General features: G+C 39.4%; 1 protein-coding gene across 3 annotated transcripts in view; it reads right to left on the bottom strand.

The window, feature by feature from the left end:
• Positions 1–27,765, bottom strand: part of ZZEF1 (zinc finger ZZ-type and EF-hand domain containing 1) — a 58,847-nt gene that overhangs the window by 9,178 nt on the left and 21,904 nt on the right. The window contains exons 20-51 of one of the 3 annotated variants that reach the window (XM_071765161.1): positions 26,683–26,804; positions 26,486–26,596; positions 25,710–25,876; positions 25,041–25,122; positions 24,189–24,390; positions 22,562–22,710; positions 21,966–22,206; positions 20,933–21,012; positions 20,080–20,173; positions 19,041–19,557; positions 18,257–18,421; positions 17,349–17,468; positions 16,357–16,518; positions 15,542–15,671; positions 15,119–15,257; positions 14,741–14,906; positions 13,973–14,235; positions 13,104–13,186; positions 12,957–13,049; positions 12,289–12,436; positions 11,671–11,810; positions 10,965–11,242; positions 9,766–9,940; positions 9,121–9,253; positions 8,096–8,292; positions 7,369–7,488; positions 6,072–6,260; positions 5,594–5,694; positions 4,914–5,049; positions 3,489–3,848; positions 1,613–1,756; positions 635–803 (exon numbers count right to left, since the gene is read on the bottom strand). In XM_071765161.1, the coding sequence (XP_071621262.1) occupies positions 635–803; positions 1,613–1,756; positions 3,489–3,848; positions 4,914–5,049; positions 5,594–5,694; positions 6,072–6,260; positions 7,369–7,488; positions 8,096–8,292; positions 9,121–9,253; positions 9,766–9,940; positions 10,965–11,242; positions 11,671–11,810; positions 12,289–12,436; positions 12,957–13,049; positions 13,104–13,186; positions 13,973–14,235; positions 14,741–14,906; positions 15,119–15,257; positions 15,542–15,671; positions 16,357–16,518; positions 17,349–17,468; positions 18,257–18,421; positions 19,041–19,557; positions 20,080–20,173; positions 20,933–21,012; positions 21,966–22,206; positions 22,562–22,710; positions 24,189–24,390; positions 25,041–25,122; positions 25,710–25,876; positions 26,486–26,596; positions 26,683–26,804 (5,376 nt within the window). Of the gene's footprint in view, positions 1–634; positions 804–1,612; positions 1,757–3,488; positions 3,849–4,913; positions 5,050–5,593; positions 5,695–6,071; positions 6,261–7,368; positions 7,489–8,095; positions 8,293–9,120; positions 9,254–9,765; positions 9,941–10,964; positions 11,243–11,670; positions 11,811–12,288; positions 12,437–12,956; positions 13,187–13,972; positions 14,236–14,740; positions 14,907–15,118; positions 15,258–15,541; positions 15,672–16,356; positions 16,519–17,348; positions 17,469–18,256; positions 18,422–19,040; positions 19,558–20,079; positions 20,174–20,932; positions 21,013–21,965; positions 22,207–22,561; positions 22,711–24,188; positions 24,391–25,040; positions 25,123–25,709; positions 25,877–26,485; positions 26,597–26,682; positions 26,805–27,765 lie in introns of all 3 variants that reach the window. The other 2 variants (XM_071765162.1, XM_071765160.1) reach the window with 2 other exon arrangements.

Below are 27,765 nucleotides of genomic sequence, written 5' to 3'. Positions count from 1 at the left end.
GTGCTCAGTGGGTTAAAACAACTGAACAGAAGCAGCACAGGCTGATGCAGTGCTGCAGTTCACTGGAATTTTCAACCCTGGTATCAAAAATGTGATTAAAGAACACAGACTGAAGTTGTCCATCAAATAACTGGGGTTTTTTTCAGCTATGGTCTGTGGCAACAGCTGGAGACAAGGCACTGGCACATGGTGTTTGCTCTGAGCACTTGTAGAGCACAGAGACAGGAGATAAGCCTGGCTGGTTGTGGTGGTTTGTTTCTGTTTTGTTTTGTGGCTTTGTTTTTTTTTTTAAAAAAAAGCTTCCTGTGGAAAGTAAAACAAGGCAGAAACAATGCAAGTGAATATCGTGCAGAACAAGGACTGTGTTGGAACAGAATCAAGATTAAAATTTGTTTCCAGTAGCTAAGTGCATGCTTTGATTGAGGTGTGGAAAAAAAAGGTTAAGTAGCAGAACACCAGATAAGCCTGCTTTTAAGAAACAAATTTAAAAGCAGCACATCAGACCAAACACTCTGGAGCAGGAAAATGAGCTTTTCTCCCCACATATCTCAGAAACATTCACATTTAACTCTCATCTTTCTCTGAAGAGTCCTGGAGAGCAGCAATCCCCTCTGCTTGCACTGTGCATATTTACCTGGAAGCTCAAAATCATTCCATTTCTGTGGAGAGCCACTGAAGCTGTGTCTGTCCTGCTGGAAATCACTGCTGCTGGACATGAGCAACTCATCACAGCCTTCTTCTGTATTACACTGAGAGTCAAATTTGATTGAGAGGTAGATAGCACCAGGAATGTGAACTTTATCCTGAGAAAGGAATGTTTGTACACTCTGTCACAGCATACTACCCATAAGGTACTTGATTTTCAGCATACAAAGGAGATATAACAAATAGTATGGGGTTTCCATAGGAAAAACAACAAAAACCTCTTCATTATCTTTACTTGGAATTAATTTAACAAATGTAGAGCCTGGCCTACTTTCATTAGCTGTTAAGAGTGTAAAAATTAATTGCTTTGCTTTTTTTCAGAGGTAATTGTTGATACTGATCTCACTAACATATCCTAAGGGTTTATACGCTTTTAAAAATAAAAATCAGAGGAGTTAAGAGCTGCAGGAAAAACAAATAATCCCAAGACTGCAATAAGTACTTACCAAAACACATTAGCAAAATGCTTTCCAACAATACCAAGTAAAGAAAACCAGAAGCTGTTTGTGTCCCAAGATTGTCTAAAATGAGGAAGATGAGGAGACTCCTCTCCTTGTGTCTAACAGCACAAGGAAGTAACAGGCCAAGTGAAACAGATCTTTGGATGAAAGGGTAGAAGTATTTGCTCCTGAAGGCCCTGAAACCATTTATGATCTGCTTCAAACACACATGTAGCAAACCCATTAAAGTTATGCACTTTTCACATGACTGAATTTGGGCCACTTTAAAGTGCCTCCTTGAACATATTTTTTTCAGCACGAGGCCTCAGTCCCTTGGCCTCTCATCCAAATCAAGACTGAGCAGACATTTCCCAGGTGCTTCAGGCACAGAAGTCCCACAGGAACATGTTGAGCCTTCAGCTCCAAGTCCTGCAATTCCACTGCCCTGCAATAGATGTGTAACTCACCTCAAAATTTGTGTTGTTGTTGTAGGGATGCTTGGATTCCCGCATCTGGACGGCCATTCCAGGTTCCTCCATGAACTGGCAAGCTGTCAGTGCCATTGTCCCCAGCATACTCTCATCACACCTCTGCAGAACCTTCTGCAGAATCTGGAGAGAAGCAAAAGGATCATGTAAACACAATTTGCTAGGAAAACAGCATTTACAAACTTACAGGCTGGTGACTGATGGAAGAGCTATTTCTAGCCACACATTTAGGAGGAGAGAATTGAACAACTAGACAAATTCATGAAGAATCTACAAGGTTTTACTCTGTCCTCTGTTTCAGATCTTTCAGTCTTTATCTGATAAAATCAGTGAGAATTATTAGCTACATCTCTTTCCACAAATGCTAGAATCAAAGCCAACCCACAAAGTAATTAACAGTACACTAAAGCTGTTATCATCAGACTAAACAGACACTTTTACCTTCTATCTCTACAGGTTTTGACTTGAACAGAGTGTTTTAGCCTTGAAAATGTACAACTCTATGTATAAAAATGAACAGTTAAGTAGCTGCTGTGTTTGAAAGCACTAGGTGAAGAGCTGTGTCTTGAAAAATACAAATAAATGCCATTTAATCAATCAGGACACACTAAGTGACAATTCGAAACATCCTTAGTCTCCACTTCTTGTTTTTCAAAAATGCACAAATGCTCTTGATGAGCAATCCTGTTACTCAAAAGCCCTTTACAGGTCATTATGGCAACCTATTACATCTCTTCATCTGCCACTCTCTGCCTCTCCTGGAAAACCCAGAACAAACAGCTCCACACCAGATAGAAATTGATTTCTTGGGGGAAAGGAACTGAAAAACAAAGGCAGTTTGGAGTATTGTTCCCTGAATGCATTCCTTGCCTCCACACACTTGCAGAAGAGCCTAAGACAAAGGCTATGTCTTTGTATTTGATATGCCTCAGCAGATTTTTATTACTTCAGCTCATCCTGACATTTTCTGAATCTTTATAAACACCCTGTGGCAACAATTTCAATGACATGTTCTGTCAAGAACCAGTTCTTTTGGTTTGTTTTGGCCCTGCCACTTCACTACTTTAATCTGACACTCCTTTGTTTTGTTACTGGGAGGGCCAGAGAATGCTACTTGCTGTTTACCTTCTGCTTACTCCTTTAAAACTATGGAAAAGGAGCCATGGACTTCCTCATTACTCCTTCTCCCCACATGCCCCAAGAAGGCAAAGATCCAAGATAAAGCAAACCATGGGTTCCTCATACTAAAGTTATTTCATGGCCATATTCCCATTCCAGATTTCTTCCAGTTGCACTGCATCTTTTTTTTTTTTTTTTTTTTTTTAAATGAGATGAGGGACATTCTGCAGTCCACACAAGAGCACACCACTGGTCCAGTGTCACACCAGTCTCTTCTGATTTATTTTTAATTCCTCCACTGAAGCTTCCCACCACCTGATTTGCTTCTCTTGCTGTGAAGCACTGAGCTGACATTTTGATTACAACATTCCATTATCATTCCAAGATCACTTCCACCACAGCAACAGCTCATCAATGGAGCAGGTATTACAACACACACATTGACATCCAACAAAAAGCAGCTTTCACAACAGACTGCCTATTTTACCACTTTTTCTCTGAGATTCATTTTCCCACAACTGAAAGAGTTGTCTCCATGGAGCTAGTTTTCCCATTTTCTCTTAAGAAAATCAGTACATTAAGACACCATCAGCTTCCAACTGCTTCTTCAGAACTAATTTAAATTTTGGAGTTTCAGCTTCATTTAAAAAAGGAACAGCAAGTTATTTTTGTTAGTCAGAGTCTCCCAGGGTGTAGGCACAAGCCTTGCTCACACACAGAAGTGAAATCCACTTACTTTTTCCCATAACTGTTTTTCCTCCAGCTGCATGAGCATGTCCAGTATGTATGTCATATGGGCTGGACCACTAAGATCCAGGATTTCCTCATTTATTGCCACATCATCTGGCCACTCAGCTAACAAGGATGTCAGGACATGCCTGGCATAAAGAACAGCTGTGGCCTCATTGACACGATACAGGTAGTCCCTGACAGCCTTTTTACTTCTGGAGTCCAGTTCCTTGTGCAAGAGGATTGAGCTCTTGGTGCGACGTTGCTTGGCGTAGCTGAGCTGGAGATCACTCTCTGTGTTGGTTATCAGCTTCTGGGCCACTGGGTTGGTTTCTTCTGTTGCTTTGTCACAGAGTGCAGGCTTTGACTGCAAAGAAAAAAAAAGAAATGGAAGTTTGAAAACTCCACCATTTAATTCCTTCTGTCTGGCTCTCTGAGCAGGCCCTCAGATTGCAAGCTGGATGTACAAATCAATCACAGGATGGCCTGGGTTGGAAGGGACTTTTACAGGTTATCCAGTGCAAGCTTTCCAAAATGAGTGTGTCTTTTTACATACTGAAAATCAGATGCAAAGAACACGAAGTTGTGATCTCTCACACACCTACAGGGACAGAATTCCTCAAAAAGACTCTTTATGTCAACAGACTTCACTGATGCATTCATGACTGAGCAGAAACAGAAGTCAGAATTCTAACCTGAAGGGTCAGTTTAAGCTGAGGTAAAGCAACAGAGTGCCACGTTACTTGTGACAGTAAGTTGGGAGGGATCTTTGGAGATCACTTGGTTCAAACCCAACTTAATTTCAAAACTAATGCTTTACATATTTTGGAGAATTTCCAGGGGTGGACACACAGTCTCTGTGTAAGTTGTTCTAAGGGACACTTAGACAGGAAGCCCTTGAACTTAAACCAGTTTGCTACACAACTGATGGACAACTCTGCTGGTGATACCACACAGCCAGAAATGAGCACCCACAACAAATCAAAGAGCTGTGGGACCATGCTGTTGAATGGAAAACCTCAAGTTTGCATGTGTAGCATCTGCTTTACAAGACAAATCCATTGCTTCCTTGTTCTGCTGAAGTTACTGTAAGACAACAATAGTATGGTAAAACACTAACATGTCATAAGCTTGCAGTAATGAGATACAATCTCTCTTGTAGAAGGAGAGGAAATTACAGCCTGCAATAACCATTTGTTCTCCTGATCTGAGAATCAAGTTCTCTTGCTTCCTTAAGGAACAAATTCCAAGGAATACCTGCTTCTTGCTCTACCTGCTCATTCCTTTTGACCAAAGACATTAACAGCTTATTTTCGATGCTAAATAAAACCAAGCAAAACCTCAGGTTTGAAGTTACTAAGCAAAACTGAAGTTATCCAGTGCTTCAATTAATTATTTCCACAGCTGCTCCTTTTTGTGCAGATGTACATACCAAACAGGGCAAGATGATCATATCTGTATCCACTGCTTTTGAGCTCTGCTCCTCCAACCTCAGGCGTTTGCTGGGCTGCCACTTCTGAGCCAGCGTTCGGATCCTCTCATCTGTTGTGATCACATCCCCATCAAACCTTGGAAGAGGTAGAAGGAAAAAAAAAAAAAAGAAAGAAAAACCACAGATGTGTTTTGAAAGGAATGCAAACTGAATTAGTGCAATTAAATGCAAATTGATCTTCCAACCTCCTGTTTGAAAAAGAGTCATTAAACTCTGCCTATTTTTATCACCTGATGCTAGCTGGCTTCCCTTTCCCACACGTCAGAGCTTCCCCAGGTTATAAAATTCCTCATCCCTGTGACAATGTGGTGGCTCCACGACATGCTCTGATTACTGGGAGCCACTTGTGAGCTCTCCATTCTTCCTCAGTTAGGATAATTCAGAGACATAGCAGATCTTCACATGAGAGTTACCAGATTGAGAGGAACATCCAACGTATTTCAGAAAATGGTGACTTGTTTCCATAAATACAGCTCAGCAGGAGTTCATTTCCTTACTTTTTCACACATGAAAACCAAATTGCATCCTCAGAACAACTTCTTTTTGGCACTTATTGCATTTTAGCTTACCACCCACACCTAGAAACCCTGGTTTTCTGCTGGACCCAGTCTTTCACATACCTTTTTTGAACTTCTAGGAAAAAAGAATCTGTCCTTTTCATTTGTAACTCATACATGGCTCGAAGAATATGGAGAGGTGCATTAAGTGCATCGTGTGTCATCTGAGCAAGGAGAGGTAAAAAAAGATAGATGAGAGTTAATAAAAGATGACATTACAGGGGAAAAAAACAGGTAGGTTTCCTAAGGATAAGCTAAGTATTACTTTCACACTTATCATACAGGTAGAGAATTAATGAGCGTAATAAGATCTGCATAAGTAAAAATTAAAAAGAAATTAGCAAAAGCTTTATAATGATTTTGTGGTGTTCACTACTGTAGTCCTAGTATGAAGTTTTATTTCCTTCAGATAACAAACCACTGAAATTATAAGCCAATATTCTCTAAATTTAGAAGAAAAACCCCCATATCAGCTATCACATTTTTAAAACAAGTAGCAAATTCACAGTAACTTGATGGGAGATAAAATTAACTGGGGTACCAAGAAACATATTTTGGTGGCTTCATCCAAACCCTCTAGAGGATCAAGTTTGTTCTGCTCTGAATCAACAGGACCAACAACAGGTTGCTCCACATCTTGATCTTGTTCCCTTTCTTCCAGTTCAGTATCCTCACGTTTTGCCAGGGAACTGATTTCTTTCTTTGAGGAATACAGCATTATTGACAAAATCTGCAATAAAAAAAAAAAAAAAAAAAAAAAAAAAGAAGCATGTGGTAGAACAGCTCCAGACATTATTAGTGTATCTGCAACCAGTGTTTTATAAGAACATTCTAAGACTTGGACAGTCCTTAACACATTATTCTAAAAAGAAGTAGCACCTAAAAAAAAAAAAGAAAGAAAAAAGTCCCAAACAGCAAACACAAAGCCAAACCATTTCCCACCTCACTAATGAGTTACACCTTCCATGCTGCTATGAAGACAACTTAGGTGACTAGCCAAAAGAGTAAAAAATTGAGAAAATAATTATTCAACTACTTCAAAAGGTTTGAAGATGCTGAGACAAGGACAGAGCAGAGGTGACAGTGGCCAAAAAGCCAGCAATGCCCCTACACCTTTTCATTTGAAAACAGCCCTGTTGGCTTCAGCAGAGCCAACACCACAGGAAAAAAAGCAGTGACACTTTTATTCTGATTTGTGTCAGCCTCAGTTCTGAGGTGGGCAGAGCTACAGGGGGACACTGCAGTGCTTGGGGCAGAGCATCCATCTGGGAGGGTGCTGCCCCAAGGAGGAGATGGGAGGAGAAATCTCTGAGCCAGGGCTGGTGCTTGAGCTGCTTTATGCTGTGAGCATGAATTAACACAATTCTTGCCTGAGATAAAACATAATTAACAGCTGAGCCACAGGCATCTTCCAGGGATTCTTCAACATTCAGAAAGAATGTGCCCAGGTGCACTGTGGCAACACCCTGTACTTGTCAGTCAGTAATGGAAGTCATGTTTTTTCTCAAGATTAATTATTATTTTTTTAAATTGAAGAATGGAATTTCCAAGAACAGTCTAAATGGAACTGATAAAAGAAACTGAGTAGGTGATTAATGCCTCATCTTGCAAATTTCTTTCAAGTACAATGAGACTCATTAAAATCATCTCCTACTTTAAAGAAGTTAAGACTGTTATCTACACAATTCTGAGGGCCAGAGAAAGGCAGATTGAGGGAAACAGTTAAGTGAACATTTTTATGAAGAGTAATTATTCACACAATGGGAGGGCATTGCCATAACCTTTTCATCCCACTGTGGGAAGCCTGACACTTTACAAAATGTCATTTATTTTCTCACCTCCAAGTCTCTGAGAAGCCAGGTCTTACTGAAGCCAGTTCCTTTACTACATTTCTTCACTAGAAGCTTGAGTAAACCAGACTGAAGAAAGGCAGATTGGATCTCCTTAAAACCATGAATCTACACACACAAGCAGACAGACAGATGCAAATAAAGAAATAAATACAAAGGCAACAATGGATCACAATGCTTGCAGGGCTTTATCACATGGCCTCACATAAAATTCCTGCCCAAGCTATTGTAGTAATTTTTTTTTTTCTTTCATTTCTATAAAAAAATAAAATCCCAAAATATAGATAACCACTTTAAATACCTCAACAGTACCATTTGTGACACACACAGGGCAATAACTGGATGTCTGTTTTGCTCTGAAAGTCCAAAATTATTAAAAAAATACAGAAAATATCTTCAACTACTTCAGAAAAAGAGGTAAGTGAACTTTAACTCTTTTAAAAGTGTTATCCCTGTAAATTTCTTCAGCTGAATGGTCAGCCCCCAAGAAGGAAAAGCAATCCACCTTCCAGCTCAGGCTCACAAATGCCATTTAAGGCACAGAAACATTTTCAGCCCCCACAGACAGAGGAGAAAAGGAGCCAGGTGTGAGAGAACCAAACCTCTGTTTGTTCCCCTGTGCACTCAGTCAATACCCAAGATCCTGCTCTGCTGGGCAAGGCAGAATACAAACTTCTCTTTGTCTATTACATGCTGTGTGTCAGACAAAAGATACCTTAAGGGTTCTGTAAAGCCCTTTTAGAGCCAGTGACAAGACCCAAGTTGCTTCCACTGCCTCAGCATAGCTACTGTCCATGCTGGTTTGCAGCAGGTGAGTGGAGATGAGGACAAAATGCTGGAGGTATTGTCTCAGCTGGGTCTGGGAATCACTGCCTTCTTGTCCACATTTCTGAATCAGCTGATAATCCTTCACTGCAGAGAGAAAAAACAGAGTTCACTAAGTTTGTCTGAAGTGTTGTGAAACCATCTCTTACCAGTAGGTATGAGGAGGCTGAGACATGAAGAGAGTCCCTACCTGAAGTAAATTCTAATAACCACAGTGACAGTAAAGAGGCTGCAGAAGAACCACCTGTCTGCTTTGCTGTGGCAAAATTAAGCTCTGGAACTGAAATTATCTCAGGTTCATTGAGCCAGGTCAGGAAAATATTTCATTTTTCAGTGCATGTTGATAATAGGTATGTTTGTGTTTGTTCTTCACCTTGATTTGCTAGGAGGTAGCACACCTTGCCCACAGTGAAAACAGTCACTTCATAAAAATGCAGACTGTTTTTTGAGTAAGAACAAGGACTATCCCAAAACTGTTCAGGATCTGAGCATCACTCCCTTATACAACAGCACCCAACTACAAAGCAGCAGCATGTGCATTTTTTCTAAATTTACAAGTCTTCCAAAACATTAAGCATGTGTCTGTAAAGGCTAAGACACAAGCAGAAATCAAACCTTGAAACAGAAACAATTGCTTAAGCAAAGGCCCATTTTTAAGACTTCTGAAAATGGTCAACAGTTCCATAAATAATTTTCTGAATAAAAATAAATGTCAGAGTTTTAAAAAGAAAGCTCCACAATCTTTACTGCAGAAGCTTCACAAGTTGAGCAGGGAATCAGGTGACTTATTAATAGTGGAATTCAAACTCTGCAGACCTGCACAAAGTGGTCTGGTAAAGAATGCTTTTGGACAGCCATAAAAAACTGGAAGGAAATACTCTGTGATTCTTTGATACAACAAAAATGTCACAGAACCTGTTTTTCTCTTTCGGGTTTTGATGTCTACCACAACTGCCCTGTTCTTCTCAGTGAAATGCTTCAGGATGATCACATTGTGAGGCTCATTAGCATTATCCATGTACACAGAACGAGTCCCCATGCACAGCACCTGGAATTGCAGCAGAAGTTTCAGTTATGGTTTGGAATAGTTATTTGTAAACACAAAATCATCTCTAGTTGGTGACATTTGCTTACACTTGGGATTGTATTCTTCAGCTGAGCAGTGTGCTGGCTGCCAGCTCTTTGCTGATTGTTAGAAAGTGCTAGTTTATTTCTGTAAAAAAACCAAACACCTACAACAACCAACACAGGCAGTATTTCAGAGTTCTGACTATCAAGAGTGAGAATGGATTGCTTCACATCTACAAAAAGCTGAAACATACTAAACTGTTTTTGTCATTACAGTTATAAGTAGCACTCAGAGAAATGCAAGACAAAAGCAGCTGCATTATTCTTGACTTGATAAACATCAGTTGTGCAGGAGTGGGAAGATGTGAACTCTGACATTCACTGTATTTCTTTATAAGGGATGCCCCAAATTATAAAATCCATAATATTTAGACATAGAAACCTAAAAGCTCTCACCAATTTTGTTTCTGTTAGTACTGATTAACCACTTACCTCAGGAAACCCAACCAGCACCAATAAAGTGAAGATATTGGTGTGCTTTAGCTGGATGGGCAGCTGCTTGATGCAGTGGTCAGTGAAAGCAGCAATCACATTGTGCCACTGAGCAGAAGAGTTCAGAGATCTCAGGATATCTGCCATGGAGCTTGCCCAGTCCAGACCTACACGACTGGAAAGCAAGAGCAGGAATTAGGAAGGCTGACTCCAGACTTCCTTGAAACATTTTTCCTTCAAAACAGCACATCACTGTTAATCTGCCATAGCTATAGCTTTCACATAACTATTTTTTCCAATATTTGAAGCTTTTTTATCAGCTGATGGACAAATTCTATTTTTATCATTCCAGCATTTTATTTGCTTAAAAGTTTTACAGTCCCAAATCAAAGTTTGCCTAAATGTTGTCACCTTGATTTCCTAATTTTAGTTTAATGCTCAGAACTTTTCTTTACACAGCAGCAAGTAGCTTGGTGCCCATGCACATGACAATCTGCTCTCTCCTTATGGAGCACACAGTCTAGAGCCACTGGCCTCCTTGCTTTAAATGTAGTCTTTGAGAAATTCCTTAATTTCAGCTGAATCTCTGGGTAGTCTATCTTTAAATTTCCTATGTTTTTCTACATATCTTCCCTAAAAAACATTGCTACAATGAACAATAGTACTGGCATTAACAAACAATAATGAAATTAATCTTAGAATGCTTGAGAGCTTTCTCAAGTTCTTCAAATTGGAACATCTGCCCTGCCCCTCCTTGCTGTTTCCAGTGCAATTTTACTATATAAAATTTATATAAAAATGTAAAAAGGACAGATCCAGAGCCCAGCACTGGCAATAGTTATCATATGCCACATTCTCCTCCTTTCCTGGAGAGATACACAACTCAGTGGGAAAGAATTAACACCATACAAAAAATATAGGACTGGATTTTGGTTTTCCTCAATGTTTCAAAACCTGACTTCTTCCACCATAACATGCTACATAGGTAAGCACAGGAAATTAAGCCAACTTAATTCAACAGGAATCCTTCTGGAAAAGATTCTCACTGCAACAGGGGCTGCAGATGTGAAGCCTTTTCCAAGACCAGGGTAGAGGTTTAAGCAACTTTCTACTAAAAAGCCCCTGTGCAGGAGGCACACACAGAAGAAAATTTGTATTAGCCATCAAAGAGTAACTAATAGGCTTAAATTTAAAAGCACCTGTCTAAACACACAGCTCCCAGACTGAACAGAAGATGAGTTGTCTTCCAGCCCTCTGGCACTGTAGAGCCATCTCCAGCAGCAAATAAATTATGTTTGGCTGAAAGGACTTTAGTCACTGCAGCATCCACTTCTGCAGGCTTAAGTCTCAGGATTAACTGGCCAAGAAGTCCCAGTGTTAAGTGATAAGTTTCATTCAGGTGGCCAGCATTTGAGATTACAACCTGAAACATCAGTGGGAGGATTTGTTCCAGGTTAATCAAAGACATTGTGGAGCCCTGTGGAGAAAGAAAAATCTCAGTGAGGCAGAAAAGAAAATGAAACTTTTAGTCAAAGTCACAGCACATAGAAAAGCTTCTGTTCTTTCAAAAGGGACAAAAGGAAATGGGAAACTAGGTCCCTACTTCTGTTGTTGACCCATTAAGCTGACCTGACCTAAGTTTAAATCAAAGTTGATGGTTTAAACTTCACAGCTGTTGAAGATTTAAGATAGACTGCTCTACAAATAAATTAAAATCCCCTTCCCTCTCCTCCCACCCAGGAACAAGCCCTCATTCCTTAGTCATGTGAAATACCTTAAGATACTCTGATTCACATTTTACAATATGTAACCAACTGGAGCCCCCCTCCCACATTTAATTTGCTATTATTCATGTTATTTGTGACACCTACAAACCAACACAGATTGAAAGTAGAAAGAACTAACTGATTTGAAAGGTGGTAACATAGCTGCCAGCAATCCTAGAATCCTCTTCTGAGAGCATTCAGCAAAAACTTGTTCCTGGCTAGGTATTAAAATCTTCTCTGCTTGCTTCTGAGTTGAATCCTCCAAGAGCTGGTCATCTGCTTTTTAAGAAGTTAAAACAAAAGAAGAAAATTCTAAAAATTACATTAAAAATTAAAGAAAAATAATTATTATAAGGGATTTTTAAACTTTATTGACAACTGAAAAGCAAACAAAGTACAGCACTATGGACAGATCCATTTTATGCCAATTCTAACAATATAATCTTTACCAGAATAAGACACTTAGTTTCTGGTTCCAAATATGTAAAGAATACACAAGGATAGTGTTAGACCAACAGGAAGCATAATCTGTGCATGGGTATGGGTGGAATTCTACCCTGATTTCCAGAACTGTTTAAACTGATTGCAAGGTAGAGGTTGTTCCAAGCTTGGCAGGTTTTCACAAAGCAGACATCTCACTTGCATTGAAAGGATTTGCAAATACACAAAAATGGGTTAGCAATAAAAAAATACAGCTGTTAGCTTGGCATATGAATGGATATTTCTGTGACAGGGAAAATGAGAAATAATCTTTTACCTGTTAGGGAAACATGATCATCCACAGACAAATCTGACTCTTGCCTCAAAACATCTTTTTTTGCAACAACAGCTTTGCTTTCACTTCCTTGTTTTCCCACTTTATCTCCTGCAGGAGCCTGGATTTCACTGTGAGTCTCTCCTTTCCCCTAAAGATAAAATAAAGGCAATAAAATATTAACCTACACTCAATACCTGCAGAAACAACCATGGAAAGAAGCTGTCAGTCATCTGCATTTGACAAACATGTTTCCTTGATATGAAAACCTTTTGCTGTTTAAGAATTTCAGGATGTACATGCAGTGAAAATAAATGTTTCTGGTTTGCTTGTATCCTTAAGCACAAAATAGTTCTACTGTAAGGGGTTTACACACTGTAGGCAACTGTAGGAAACCCACTCTCCAATTTAAAACAAGTGCTAACAGGTAGGGGAAACCACAACCCTTTCAGAGAGGATGATCCTTGCCCCTTCCCTCCAAGTCTTTTGTGAATCAGTTCCCTGCAAGAACATGAGGCTATGAACAGTTGGATCTAACAAAAATGAACCCACCAACAAATTAAATAATTACTACTGATTATTTCTGTTGCTTATCCAGAGGAGGATGTTTAAGCTTCTGAAGGTGACACATCTAACTGCTATTGGGGGTTCTGTAAATAATGGGTACTTACATTACAGTGTTTAAAAGAGCCTGTGCTTGCCTTCTCATCTCTTCCCTTCACAGCTTTATCACCAGGACCACCAGTTTTTGGAGCACCATCAGTTTTTGGAGCACCATCAGTCTTTGGAGCACCATCAGTCTTTGGAGCACCATCAGTGGGAGGACTGACTGGAACAGTGTCATTTTCTGAGATGGATTCACCTTCTGGTAGCATGCCAAGGAGAGCTAAATTTTTCAGACCTGAAAACAAGAAAGTTAAAAAAGCTGTTTAGTTGCTGAGCAGCAAGATAGGCAAGAAGCAGAATCAATGCATTCTGAAAGGAAACTGCAATCTTCCCCTCAAGCACTTCTTTTGAGTACCAAGTCAATCAAAAAGATGTTCCCCAACATGTTCACAGTTCTATAGTTCCAATAAATAATATTTTGAAGAGCAGGTGGTGATATTTTCCACCTCACAGAGACAACATCAGGGTTCAAGTTTTCATTAATTTAAGAAAGTGTTGCAGATACCTCCCAAAAGTGTCAATTATGAAAGGTGAATCAAATTTTTTAGTTCATAGAAAACCTTTTTCTAGACAAAAGGACATCATCCCCAAAAACTTATACCACAAATAAGGTTAAAAACATCTTGCCAAGAGATGCAAGGTAGATGCAAAAAATATTTTCCACCAAGTTACTTGCTTTTCTTCAATCCTTCAGTTGCCAGTAACTTGTTAGTAAAATAACCACAAAGCTATGTTGATTGATCCCTTTACAACACTGAAGAAGGAAAATAAAACAACCAAAGAGTTGCCAAGTTGCCTTCAGTATTTATGTAAGGATAAAATTAATTTTCTCAAGCACCTTTTTTTCCATTTTCCAGTGACCCTGAAAAACACTTATTGTACATTTGCTTTCTACATAAACAGCTATTCCCAGTGAAGTACACAGTGGCTTCCCCTTTCCTTTGGAAACTTCCAAGTGAGTAATCACAGACTTTTCAGCCACTTACAAGCCATTGTTTGGGTGAAAGAGGAGCTGACTCACCTTTTCCGTGCTGCGCTTTCATCAAGCAGTCTCCAATCAGCTGTATGCACTGATGTTGCAGAACTCTGGCATGATTGAGGACCTGGGAATCTAACTTCTCTCCTTCTACTTCCTCCCCATTTGCCAGATCTGCACTGTAGAGAGTCAGGGCTGCAAACAACAGCCAGGAATAGTTGTGGACATATGGCTGGATGAGCCTCTGCCGGTCACTGATGCGAATAGTCACCATGGGATACACCGTGATGCTGTGTGTGGGCAGGTGACTGAAAGGAGAAGGTACAGAAGTTTGAAATGCAGCTGCTTTCTTAATCACCAATGCAGTCAGCAGCACCCCAGCTTTATAGGAAACAAGGAAAAGCACAACACCTTCCATAGTTTCAAACTGCAGAACTGTCAGAGCCCCACGTCGGCAGCGCTCATTGCACAGAACCTGAACGCTCCCAAGTGCTTCTGCTCCAGGAGTAAATTTCCTGGAGATCTTTGGTGTCAAGCACTGAGACCTACACTGCAGCACTGTTCATTTCTTGTGTCACTCGGGGTGGATAATTCTTGCAACTTTCACAGCAAGAGCTAGAAACAATTGCTACTAAATAACTCGAGAGGCTGCAGGAATTTTTGCTGAACTGGTCCTACATCTGCCATGTTCCCTCAAAGCTCACCAACCACGTGCAAACTTGTAGGAAGCACCATGAAAATAACTGTGCCTCGTTGTTAATTACAATTTTTCTGCCCAGTGAAGTGGGGGGAACAAAGTCACATATTTAATACCTGTCAGAATACTTCTTTGCAGAATAGCATCCATAGCAAAGGTCAAAATCATCACACACGTTGCAGTTCATTCTCCGACCTATGATAACTCCCTGACAGTGGTCACAGGCATACTCAATGCTGACCATTTCATGGTCATCCTCATGTCCTTCAGGCTTAACTCCACCTGTAAAGAAATATTTTAAGATTTCCCTGAAAATCCCTTTTGATAAAAGACCTGTCTTAATTCTGTGTTCAGATTAGGGAAGATTAAAAAAAAAAAAAAAAAAAAATCTAATTTTTCATCCCGAAGAAAAGTCTTTCACTTAATGTATAACTTAAAAGCCACTATTTTGCTTCTGAGAATAGAGGTCTGAGGGGGTTTCTAGTGATTCTTACCAAGAAAACAAGTTTTACACAGATCCATGTCATTGCACTGCAGACAGCGGTAGCGGTGCCAGGGTGCAATTTCATCACAGCCATCACAGGAAATGTCCACGTTTAAGAGGTCACAGTAACGAGCAACAAACATGTGCATCTAGAGCAAAAAATGGACACAACTTGTTGAGCATTATTTTCTAGAATTTGAGAACACTCTTGGTACACAGAAAGCTGAATAATTCCCCTGCCGAAAGAGGGTGGGGATTTTTTTCATCGTTTTATGTGTTGATTAATTTTAATTTTATTTAGTTAAATGAATTTAATTTTTGAAGAGCCAACTCATGAAAAATCAGGTTAAGCCAGATTCCCTTCTCTCCTTTATGCTTTTAGAAGCTTCCTGTTTACCCATTCTAGAGATAAATAAATGAATTATGCAGTCACCTTTCTCTGCTTCTCTGGGTCAGCTTGAGCTATCTTTTCATACCAGGTCTCAAACATTACATCCTGACATTCATCCATCCACTCACAGTTTTGCTTGTAGTCTGCAATTTCATCTTCTTCACTCCACTGACTAAAAAAAAAAAAAAAAAGCAAGACCAAAATCAAGTTGGAATGCAGCCTGGTTTCCCTTTAGTGGGACTTGGGATACTTGTGGATTTTTGAAGAACAAAATGCTGTAACATGCTGATAAAAAAATAAAATATTGAGGACTCCAGTTTGCTTGGTTAATAATAAATGGCCATGTAGACTCTGCTTTTTGCCTCTGTGACAAGTGCTTAAATACACACAGCACAGGGGCCCATGATGCAAAATCAGAAAGCCTGCACTTCCAAAACTGCTTTTGGTAGTGCTGACAGATCAGATGAGACTTTTTAAAAGTTTTTTGGCTTTCATATGGCCCATGTGTAAAAAGCACAACTACTATAAAGCTGCAAACTGTGTTAAAAACATTTGATATTTATCTAGGCAAGAAACATCATTATCTCCCCCCTCCTACACTGCCAAACAAGTGAAGTGTTCCAGCAGCAGTCAGGTTAAGGATAAAATTTTACTAGATTTTGCACTAATAAAATGCAAAAAATGGCTGCAAAAAATCAAATAATTCAATCTAAGCCCTTGGGTACTGGCCAAAATTATGCCATACTTGTTAAGAGCACCTTTATTGCTTGTTCCAGCACAAAGTTTAGGAGTTTTTCTAGGTAAAAATGGTATCAACAGCTTTATATCACATGAAAGTTGCATTCCTCCTGACTCACCAAATGACACTTTCATGAATACTTATGTTTTCTTGTGATGTACTCATGAGGAGATGTGGTAACTGAATCTCCACAAAGAAGGAAAGATCACTTGGTTCCCAGCTCATATCCAGAAGGTGAAGAACAGCTGTCTGCACACAGGATAAGGCAGGAAGCAATGATCTAAATAAAAACCAAGACAACAAAACATGATTGCTCTTACCTGAAGATAAAATTGAATATTTGGAGATCAAGAGGGAGACATTCACTGTGCACAGATTTCCAGGCTTTCCTCTCCATTAAACTCCAGTTTACTAATGCATAAACTTACAAATTTAGCAAGAAGCACAGCCAGTGTAATTTGAAATAAAAATGCTACCTTTATGGATTAGGTTGAGGCAGAGCTTATGTTACAGCCTGAGCATTAGCAAGAGTCTGTCTCTTATCTGCAGTACATTTTTTTTTTATATTTGCAGGAATTTGCTGTCTTTGAAATTTTTGCCACGTTCAGTTAAAACCAAACAAAGGGCTTGGAAGTTATTAGCAGGGGGACAGACACTATAGTCACAAAATTCTCATTTGTCTAGGACACTCAGCTACAAATCCCACCAATTCAACTCAATTGCTATAATAAAATAAGCTTTACACAGTTAAAACATTATTGCAAAATTGTGGTTTTCACTGTAACACTACTCTTGCCAAAATATTCCACAATAAATTTGCTGCTTCTAGTATTTTATTACTAAGCTTCAGAAACACACTGCAGGATTATAACTACAGAATGCCATAAGCCAAAGTCAAAACACTGATAAATTTATTGTACTTCCCTTCAGAGCATTAATAAAAAGATAATTTGGCATTTTTGACCACAAGGTCAAGATTCCTTATTTAGATCTGTAAATAATGCAAAGAGAAATTTAATTAAGGCATTAAACAATAAATGATAAAGGAAGAGGTGAGGAAGAACAGGAAAAAATATATATGATGCAAATGATGTAAGAAATGTGCTGTACCTGTCATTAATGGTACTAAATCCCTTCACAGAATTTACCAGGAACAAAACAAGCTGATAGTAGGACTCTCGAATCTCTTTGTGCAGCTCAGCACCACAGCCCTCCAAGTTTCCAAAGTAGCTAAAAATTAAAAAGACCCAGTTTAGTAGCCTTGCACCCACTGCTACACTTCAGCCAGTGGGCCCTGTGCAAATTTTACAAGCAGACAATCTCTTATACCTGCCCTAGCAGTGGGAAGGACATTAGTTTTGTTTGAAATGCAGTTTGGCACCTTTGAAGACAAATGCCACCCCACAATATACATTGGTCTTGTCTTGGTATCACATCCCAAGTTAGGAAAATTCCTGAACATGCACAGACAAGCAAGACACATCAAGCAAGCTTGACTCCCAAGATGTAACATGCACCATTCTTGGAAGTGAGCTCTTCAGCCAGGTAGGTATTAATTTTATGCACAGAGTAAGTTCACAAAAATTCTAAAGAGTTGATGCTACCTAAGTATTTAAAAGTTCAGTGGGTTAGATCACTACAGCTTTGTTGGACAAGAAAAAAACCAAGCTAGAATTAGAAAGGAACAGTAATTAAAGCAATAACTGAGGATTCTGCAGTGCTTGAGTTTGCTGTGATCTGGTTGGAATTGTAAAGACATTTTTAGGTATTTGCACTGTGATTCCACCACACCATACCTGCTGGCATGAACAGCTGTACAACTAAGGCCCACTTGAAAATATTTTTCTTAAAATGCAGCATGCAAGATATGCATGGGAGTGTAAAAACTAATCCTCAGGTCATATTTTTATTATCTATATGGAATAAAAAGCAGTGACTTCTGACTTTGTCAGTTTACATCACTAGGAGAACACAAGGGCTAAGACACATGGCTGAAAGTTGTCTGAATAATGACTTACTTGGTAAAATCTTTCTGGCAGGCCAGAAGTTCTAAGAGAAAAAGCACACATGGTGGATGAAAGCAGTGTGGCTGCCCAAGGGAGTCCAGGCACCGGCGGATTGTCCTGAGCACTTCCATGATGCTCTGCCCTTGGGCTTTTCTCAAAGCAAGAACCTTTAAAACACTAAAGAAAGGAAAAAAAACATCTCTGAGGACTTGAAAACATTGTGCTTAAAATAATGCAAATAAGTCACAATTCAAGAAGTGCTTAACTAGTTATGTAGGAGTTTGGTATCACACTTCTCAATTTTATTTCAGTAGTTGGAGTGAGTGCTAAAGCTTCAACCAGAATCCCACACTTCCTCCACCAGTCCAAGGTTTAGAGGCTAAAATCAACAACTTGAGAACTGAAAAATCTCCTTTTTTTCTTTTACATTTTCAGAATTAATGAGAGATGCAAGTATTCCCTTTTTGACATCAAGGATTTCTAGTATACCACATCCTCACTGCTTGTAGGAAAGAAGCAAAGTGCCACTGCAAACAGACCTTAGGGAGCAAGAGAAGAAAGAGCCCAGTAATTTTTTTTTTCCCATTCTGAAGTTTTACATGACAGAGGTGAGCCAAAGGAAAGAATACTCTGAGCCCCTGCATGGTTGGGAATAACTTAAATTTGATCCATAAATCTGACAACAATGTACAAAATTGCATTCAATGCTATCTTGCTGCTAGAACATGTTTTATTCCACCTGAAAAGGTCTGAAGTTTCTGTATTGTATAACTGGCAGCATTTTCAATTTGCTTACCTTTCATGTGAAAGTGATTGATCCTTTATGAAGTCTAATATGCTTTTCAATAAAGGATATTTCTCCTTCACAGTAGGCACAGCTTTTGGCTCTTCCATTGATCTGAAGGACAGCAGCCTCAGTCTGCCCCTGCTGAACTGAGATTTCCGTGTAGGAGTGGAAGGAGGTGAGGATATTTCTTCATGCTGGGAAGCTGTGTTTTCAGCCACCTTACTATGAAATGCAGATGTTTCTTCTGTTTGGAGGAGGTCAGGAACTTGTTTCATCTTCAGATCAACTTGTGTCATTTGGCCCCCCTCTTTTGAAATGGGATGAGTTGCTTCACTGGAAGACAATGAGTGTGCTGCCTGGAAGTCTGTGTCCACAACAGAACCTTTTCTTTGGTTTTTATCACTGACATAGTGTTGGATGTCCTCAGGATCCTGGGAATCCAAACTCTCTGAAGCAGAGTCTTTCGTCTTTGCTCTTACAGGCAAAAAATTCAGTAACAAAAGGCTCTTCTGCATACAAAGTTTTGCTGCAGCAGAAAAATTGGAAGAGTGAGGATAATAACAGTAAGATGCAAAACTTGCTATCCCCTGCTTCTTGTTTCTTCTGAGCCAGAACAGCTGGAAATTGCTGTTTATCTTATTATGTTGATCATGACACTATCAATAACTTAATTCTAGATTTCCATATTTGATTAATCACACTGAACCATAGTAGTCAATGCACAGAGTAGTCCATAATAAAACATTTAAAAATCAACTGCAATTCTAAGAGCAGTTAATTGTGATAAGAATAGATTCATGCAAGCTCAGAACCAAGTGACCCAAGTGAAAGGTCACTCCCTGCAGAACTTTCTCATGCACTATTCTCTGCAAAAACAGCAGAACACAAACCCAGGCAGTTCATGCATTGTACACTTGTTTATTTCTTAGGTCTTAAAAAGTAACCCCAGTTGCTAAGTTAACTTTTAAAGCAAGAACTGGAAGACTGACAAAGCAATGCTTTACTAAGCTACCTGGAAAGCCTTTACATTTGGAAAGACAGCACTTACCAAGAGTTTCTGGGTTGACTTCACTTGTTTCTGTGTTCTGCTTCTCCTCTGTATCATTTCCCCTGCCCATCAGGGATTTCTGTTTCATTTCCAGCTGTAGAGAGGATGTTAAAATAGTTAAAATACAGATCCCCCTGTATATCTACACAGCAAGGCAGTATAGAGATGACATCACAGTAAAGGAACTTCAAGTCAAAAAGAGATGACAGTATTTACTGTTCCCTACTGCAGAATAAAAGACCCAGTAGTCTACAAGACCAGTACCTACACTATTAGAGCAGAGAACAAGCCTCATATCATGGTTTGTAATGCTGATGTGATGCTCAAGGTTTGTAAGCTGAGACTCTTCACTGTCTTATGATTGGATCTGTATCAGCCCTAAAAGAAAAAGAAGCTTTCCCTTTTACCCCCACCATCCATGAAAAGACACACATCTAGTCATGAGATGTCTCCACAAGCATCATGACATCAACCAGCAAGCACTGAGATGCAAACATCTCTGAACTGAAGCTGTCAGCACTGCATTACTGTGAGAATCATGTTTAAGACAGGTTTCTTTCTATGCTAGACCTCTAACTATGTAAAAATCTTCCTAATAACACAAATTTAACTGATTTTGAGCCAAATTCAGTCCCAAATACTCATAATGATACAAATGAGGCTAAGGGAAGGAAGTGAGTGTAAGAAAGCATTTACATGTTTAAGTTCAAAGTTTAAAAGTGAATACATGTTCTTCCTAGGTGAAAATAGTTGACCTAGAATCAATGAAAGAAAACCTGGTTCTACCACAGTCCTTTACAGCATTGTAAATTATTAAGGTAAATGACATAGATATCCTCCTGAGTGATCTTACCATCCATATTCTAATTGAATCAGCCAGGGAATATACTTGTGCAAACTCATCACTCAAAGGCACCTTGCCTCCACTGTTGACTGAAAATGAGAGAAAGGAGAGTCCTGTTTATTCACAGCTCCATTACAACTTCACTACTTAACTAAAACCATGCTAGAGCCTTCCCTTCATCTCTTAGACAATACTTTGAATTATGCTTGTAAGAAAAATTGGGAATAAAAACTATCAACTATCATATGTCTTAAATACATAAACTGCACCTTGACAAAGTTATTTGCAAAGCTAAATTTTGAGTATCTTTCTTTCTCTTCCCAAAAGTGATGCCTGCAGTCATGGAAATAAAAACCTCTTCCTACCCATGCAAATATTACTAATGCAAACTGGTATCAGAATAATCAAGAAATGCTTAGTATTAACTTGAAGCTCTACAGATGTATTTAATTATCTTTGTTTTTCCCCTTTTTGTTCTATGCTATGAATTTCCAGAATGGACCTTCAAGATCAATTCACAAAAAATAAAGACCTGACAAAACAGTTTTTATCAAAACTGGCCTAACAACTACAGAGAAAAAGACATTCCTATTTAGGGTCCTCCCTCTCCCATTTATTTCCAACCCCCCCTTCCTCTTTCAGCACCTCTTGTACACACTTCCCACAGAACAGATCAACACAGGTCCTGAAATAAGCCTGCCCAGCAAGACCAATAGACAAAGCTTTTAACAAAGTAGTAGAATGGGTATTTGCTCCACCCTTCAATATTTTCCTGAGGTACCCACAGTTTTTTTTTCTTACTCAGCAAATGAAATCAACTGGCAGCCAGAGGCAGTGACCAAAGGCAATACCCACTTGGGTGGGCTGCACACTCTACAGATAAGGCTTAGGTAGTCTAACTAAAGGCTGCCCTCTTTTCAGAGAACATCTTTTTAAAATCATCACAATAAACTGATTTTTCAAAGCTTATAGACTCAGCTCTAAGACAACCTCTTACAATTTTTAAGTCTTCATTATTAAGATAGTCTAATGTTAGAGTTACCATATTTTTGAAGCTTCTCATATAAATCTGGAGTGAGATACACCAAAGCAGCAAATGTTGAGTTCACAGCTTGATCAACAGTAGAACCAGCAACTATATCTGTCTTTGGGGTCTGTTTTTTACATGCCTGAATAAGTCCTTTGAAAAGTTCAGATTTTTGCCCACTGAAATCCTGGGCAGGATCTGATTTTGCAAAGTCGATGAGAAAGTTACGGCAGTCGTCTTGGTGAGAGCTCCTAGCCTGGAAAGAAACATTTACTTTAATCTGAAAAATAATTGCAGCTCATTTCTACAACTAAGTCAACCTGGAAGCTGACCTAGTGAAAGACATCCCTGTGCATGGCAGAGGGGTTGAACTAGATGGTCCCTGAAGGTCCCTCCCAACCATTCCATGACTATGAAAATGGAAACGAATCAAAGGGCACAGAAGAGCAGCTTCTCTTCTCCATATCTGAATTAAACAGGGCAAGTTATAAAAACTGTGTTGTTATACAGCACAAGAACATGTGCTTAAGGAGGTTTCAGCTAATTAAGTCTGCTTGAAAGTGTGTGACAGAGATGTCATGCCAGTGGGAGCAAAGGTGTGGTGTAAGTACCTCTGTTTTATCCTTGTGGAGTCTCCTGCTTTGAGTGGCTCCCAGGAGTGCCTCAGGACACATCTGATGCCTGAAGACAGGTTTCCACAGAGGAGAATTAAGAACTGATGTTGCTTTCACAGGAGGCAAATCTGCCTCACTACCTAAATCTGCAAGAAATTCAGAAGAGAAACATCAGTTGCTAAATATTTTCATCCATTCTTACAGATTAATGAGAATGATAAATGTGGAATATCCAGTAGGGGGGAAAAAAATAAAGTAGAGGTAATGCAAATAGACTGAACAAGTAATTTAGCAGCATTCTCTACCTTCTGGTCCTCTAAAGTAGTGCAGAAAACCAATATACAGCATCAATACTTTATCTTACAGTGACATTTTTATATTACATTGTGAAAGGACTTTAAATTAAACATTTCCACTGCATTTATAACCATAGAAATTCTACGGTTTGCAAAAGGCTTTAAAAGATTTTTACACAGCAAGAAAACATTCTATGATAAGAACACTACAATTAGTTCCCTAAATTCCCAGGTAAATACCTGCCTGATTTGCCAAGATAAGTACTGACCACCTGATGGTAGCAAGAACTCTTGAACTTTGTTTAATTTCTCCAAAATGGTGAATGAATTCAGATTTAAGCAAATAGCCAGAAGCATTCTGGCTTTGAAATTAAATGATTAACTCCTCTTTGTTTTTCTTATCTCACATTTTGTATTTTAATAAACTTCAGTGACTCAAATCCCAAGTGGGCTTAATTTCAGGAATTAGGCAAACTTATTTGATTGGACAAACTATGATATTACTTCATAAACGTAATCCATCTTAGTATGATTATTTTCCTCTCTTCCTAATATTGGCTTCTCACTACCAGAAAAATCCCAGTGATCCCTGGGACATTTTCAGAGTATTCTCACAGAACAGTGCTCAAGCTTGTTGCACAGAGGTTGCACAAAAGACTTAACACAGCTCAACGACCAAACTCAGTTGAGCCGCAACCCAGCGATCGCCTCATCTTCAGAATGCAGAAGGCACTTCAGAGAATCACAGAATCATAGAATGGGCTGGGTTGGAAGGGACCTCAGAGCTCATCAAGTCCAACCCTTGATCCACTCCCACTGCAGTTCCCAGCCCATGGCACTGAGTGCCACATCCAGGCTCTTTTGAAATATCTCCAGGGATGGAGAATCCACCCCTTCCCTGGGCAGCCCATTCCAATGGCTGATCACCCTCTCCCTAAAGAAATTCTTTCTAATGTCCAACCTAAACCTCCCCTGGCACAACTTGAGACCTCTTGTGCCCTCTTGTCTTGCTGAGAGTTGCCTGGGAAAAGAGCCCAACCCCCCCCTGGCTCCAACCTCCTTTCAGGGAGTTGTAGAGAGTGATGAGGTCTCCCCTGAGCCTCCTCTTCTCCAGCCTCAACACCCCCAGCTCCCTCAGCCTCTCCTCATAGGATCTGTGCTCCAGTCCCTTCACCAGCCCAGTTGCCTCCTTTGGATCTGCTCCAGGACCTCGATATCCTCCCTAAACTGAGGGGCCCAGAATTCTCACAAGGGAATTGGAAACATAAGCTCCATGCACCTTCTCTTTTGATGGTACCACAACATTTGGAGCCCCTCAGAGCACTCACCTCGTAGGGATTTCAGGGCCATGCTTCGGGAAGCCAAGCGCCCCATCAACCGGGAAACGAGGAGCTGCAAATCCAAACCCCAAGAAACGGCGACGTCGGGGAGGCCGTAAGCAGTGACTGAGAACTTGTAGCCCCACTCATTATTACTGCTGTCAGAGTGAAAGAGAAACTGCAGCCGTGGGCCAGCCTTAAAGGTCACTTTCTACAGAGCAACAAAACAGTCATTTTGCCAAATGTAGATGACAGGAAGACGTTTCAGGGTCATGAATTTCCTTCAGCAACTCCTGCTTTTTTTTCAGTATTACGTTCTGTCCATAACAGAGCTAAGTTCCCCCACCATCTGAATGAGAAGCCCACAGTTCTAAGCAGGTAACATTTCTACTCATTAGCTTCATGAGAAATGTATAGATAATTAAGCTTTAGCAGTTGGAGCCATAAAACAATAGAGAAGCATCCCATATGAGTAGATGTCACTGAATAAAGGGCATTGCTGCAGGGAGCACTACACTTGTCTCGTGATGTAAAAAACTGTGAGGGCAGTGTCCACCCTTTTTTTTACTCTTTTAACTCTTGTAGCTACTGGCTGTTAAACATGATTATTATTATTTTCCTTTTTGACTGACTGCTCCTTTGAGAACAGCAACAAAGAAGGATTCTTTACTCATTCACTCCTTCTACTTGCATCATTTCAGACTTTCTTTCTCACCTCCTGCACCCCACCCACCCTTGAGAGGGAATAAACACACACCCATGGAAGCCCACAACTTTTTAGACAATAAGTTTTCCAAAAGAATCATAAGAATTTCCTAAGATTGGTTGTATCACTTGGTTGAGAATTTGAAAGGTGCTCACCTTAGGCCACTTCTCAGTGCCAACCTTTGTATCGTAACGAGTTTTTGCACCTCTGGCATCAGTAAACTCCAGATAATCATACCTGTGAAAATTGCAATCATTACTTCCAAATTTACTTCTTAAGTTTTGGGGGGAAATGTTTGCTTTTGGCTTTTCACAAGCACTGCATCTCAGAGTACCCTGTCACATCTTTTTGAACCACACCTGTATTGCTGCAGATGACTGCTAAGGAATTTATTTCATATTTCAATAAAATAACAGCAATACAGATCTGCTTCCTTGCAGAACTTTCCCAACCCTTCAGAATTGGTAATGGGTGCTAATTTTATCAATCTGGAAGGTTTTTAAGCAGTAGCCTGACATGTTACCAAAAGAAACCCAAGCCAATAGTTTTGTCTAAAGAGGGCAGAATAAATACCCCAAGCAGAAACTGTGCTGGTCACAGCATTAATACAAAACAGATCAAAGCCAAAGGAAGCAAAATTCATATGTACAAAATTCTGCACATCAGCATGAGAAGTCATCCAAAATGATTTGTATAACATGCAGGACAACAAAGAAACTGAAATAGCATGCTTGGAGTGCAAAAAGTACTCCTTGCATATTCCAAGACGAGTTGTCCCTCTGCACACAGACACTGGAATCTAGCACAGCACAAGATTAAATTACCTCCTTTCAGTTTCACATTTTTCATCAAATTCCACCTCAAAGTATGTTGCCCCATGACACAGGAAGACTGAGACTTCATGGCAATTATTTTCATAGTTATGAGGGGATTCCATTGTCCATGTTCTCAACACCACTGGCTGCTCTTGCTGCCAGCTTTCCATTTCCATCTGTAGAACAAAAATGCAGTCTTGAGATAAAAAAGTAAAGCATTTAAAAAAAAAAGAAATTTAAAATTGCAACACTAGATTTTTGTGACTATACTTTCATGCTGCCAGATGTATATACAAGGTAGAATTTCACCATACACATCCCTTGATAATCATGGTAAAGAGGAACTTGTAAAGCAAAATTCATCTTGGCTGCCAGGGAAGACAATCTCAGCCCAGTGGTAACACTGAATAAGTCTGGATAATTAATGCAGATTTAAACATCTACACTACAGGCATCCAGACTTTATATGCATCACCACAAGCAAGGAAGCTAAAAATGTTAATTAAGCACATACTATTTTATTCTTTCACCCTCAGAATCCCTCTTCCCTATCTCCCTTCTAGGCTTCTCATTCCAGTTGTACTTTCTGGTCACTATGCTCACCTTCCATATCATTACAGATGTATTTCTAGTTCTTCACTCAATATTTCATTACACATCCCATGCTTTTAGAAGCTCTGCAGCTCACTTCAAATGTGTGCCCACAGAATCATCAGAGTTTTTTATGCCTGTCTTGCAATTTTACTTTTGCCTCACTGTACTTAACTGAGTCTGTATCTATTTACCTTATGAGGCTCACTACAAAGGCTTTTCAGTGGTTCTATCAAAGTGCTGAATTCCTGTAGCAGAGTACAGTATGGAATGTCTAAAGTGCAAAAATCCAACAAGAAGATGACCTAGGAGGAAACACAAGTGTCAGGAAAATCCACATCCCCATGGACATGTCCCCCAGGAGCAGAACAAAATCCCCAGGGTCACTTACCAGCTGACGAGTTGCCATAGCAAAGACAGAGTTACTTATTTTTTCTACTATTGTTTTGCCACTATACTGAGATAAAAGTGACTGCAAAATCGTTCTGATATTTGACAGGAACTGGCCCACATCTAAAAAGAGAAAAAAAAACAACAACAAACTCTTAATAGCCACCTTATGGATTTGCTATCACAATCACTTCAAGTGCACGGTGATCTGCACACAGAGGGACAGCAGGAAAGGCACCTGCTGCCCCAAGCAAGTGCCATTCAGGAGTGAAAATATTTCAGAGAAGTTCTCTGTGGTATTTCTATTGTGGAAACAAGTCATGCTTATCAATGATAGTAAAAAAAAAAAAAAGATGAGTGATGGGTAATGTAATCAAACACACCCAGATTGTTTGAACAGTCTCAGGATATCCAGTAGCCTCCCTACACAGCTGAGGAAGGCAGGCAAGCAAGGCTAGTAATTTTTAGGTATAGCCTTTCCCCATTTTTAAATACAGGACAGGAACACAACAAGCTTATTTATACACAAATGTCATTAACATGAAGGAAATTTACATGGTTACACCTGTATTAAGTATTTGGCCCAATTAATTGCTCAATACTGAGCTCCTGCATTTAAGAAAAAAGAAATAAGACCAAAACACTGTAACAAAACACCCCTTAGAAGTGCCCAGCTTCTTAAGTTTTTTCTTCTGTTGATCACAAATATCTAAGAAAATCTACATTACCACACAGGAGCTTATCAAAATAAGGGACATCTAAAGAAGCCAAATTATTCAAATGAAACTCTGCAACTGTTGTTTGGGTTCTGTGGATTTTTTTTTCAGTATTTGACCCCCAAAAGTAACTGTTTTCTGAAGATTCTGAAGAGATAAAATTCAAATTTACTCAGGATGTCTACAAATCCCTTCCTAGAGACCAGAAATGCTGTGACAGTTATGAGTGTGCCTCAAGCAACCACTGGTGAACCCTTTTTATTCTGCAATTTCCCAAAATTGGTAAATCACATTTAAAATGTGATTTTAAAAATTTATTTTTAAATAATTTTTTATTTATTTTATTTATTTATTTATTTATTTTATTT

Source organism: Heliangelus exortis, chromosome 21 (genome assembly GCF_036169615.1).
Source record: "Heliangelus exortis chromosome 21, bHelExo1.hap1, whole genome shotgun sequence".
NCBI classification, from domain to species: domain Eukaryota; kingdom Metazoa; phylum Chordata; class Aves; order Apodiformes; family Trochilidae; genus Heliangelus; species Heliangelus exortis.
The sequence above is the reverse complement of the archived record's forward strand: the minus strand, read 5'-3'. Positions and strand labels throughout refer to the sequence as shown.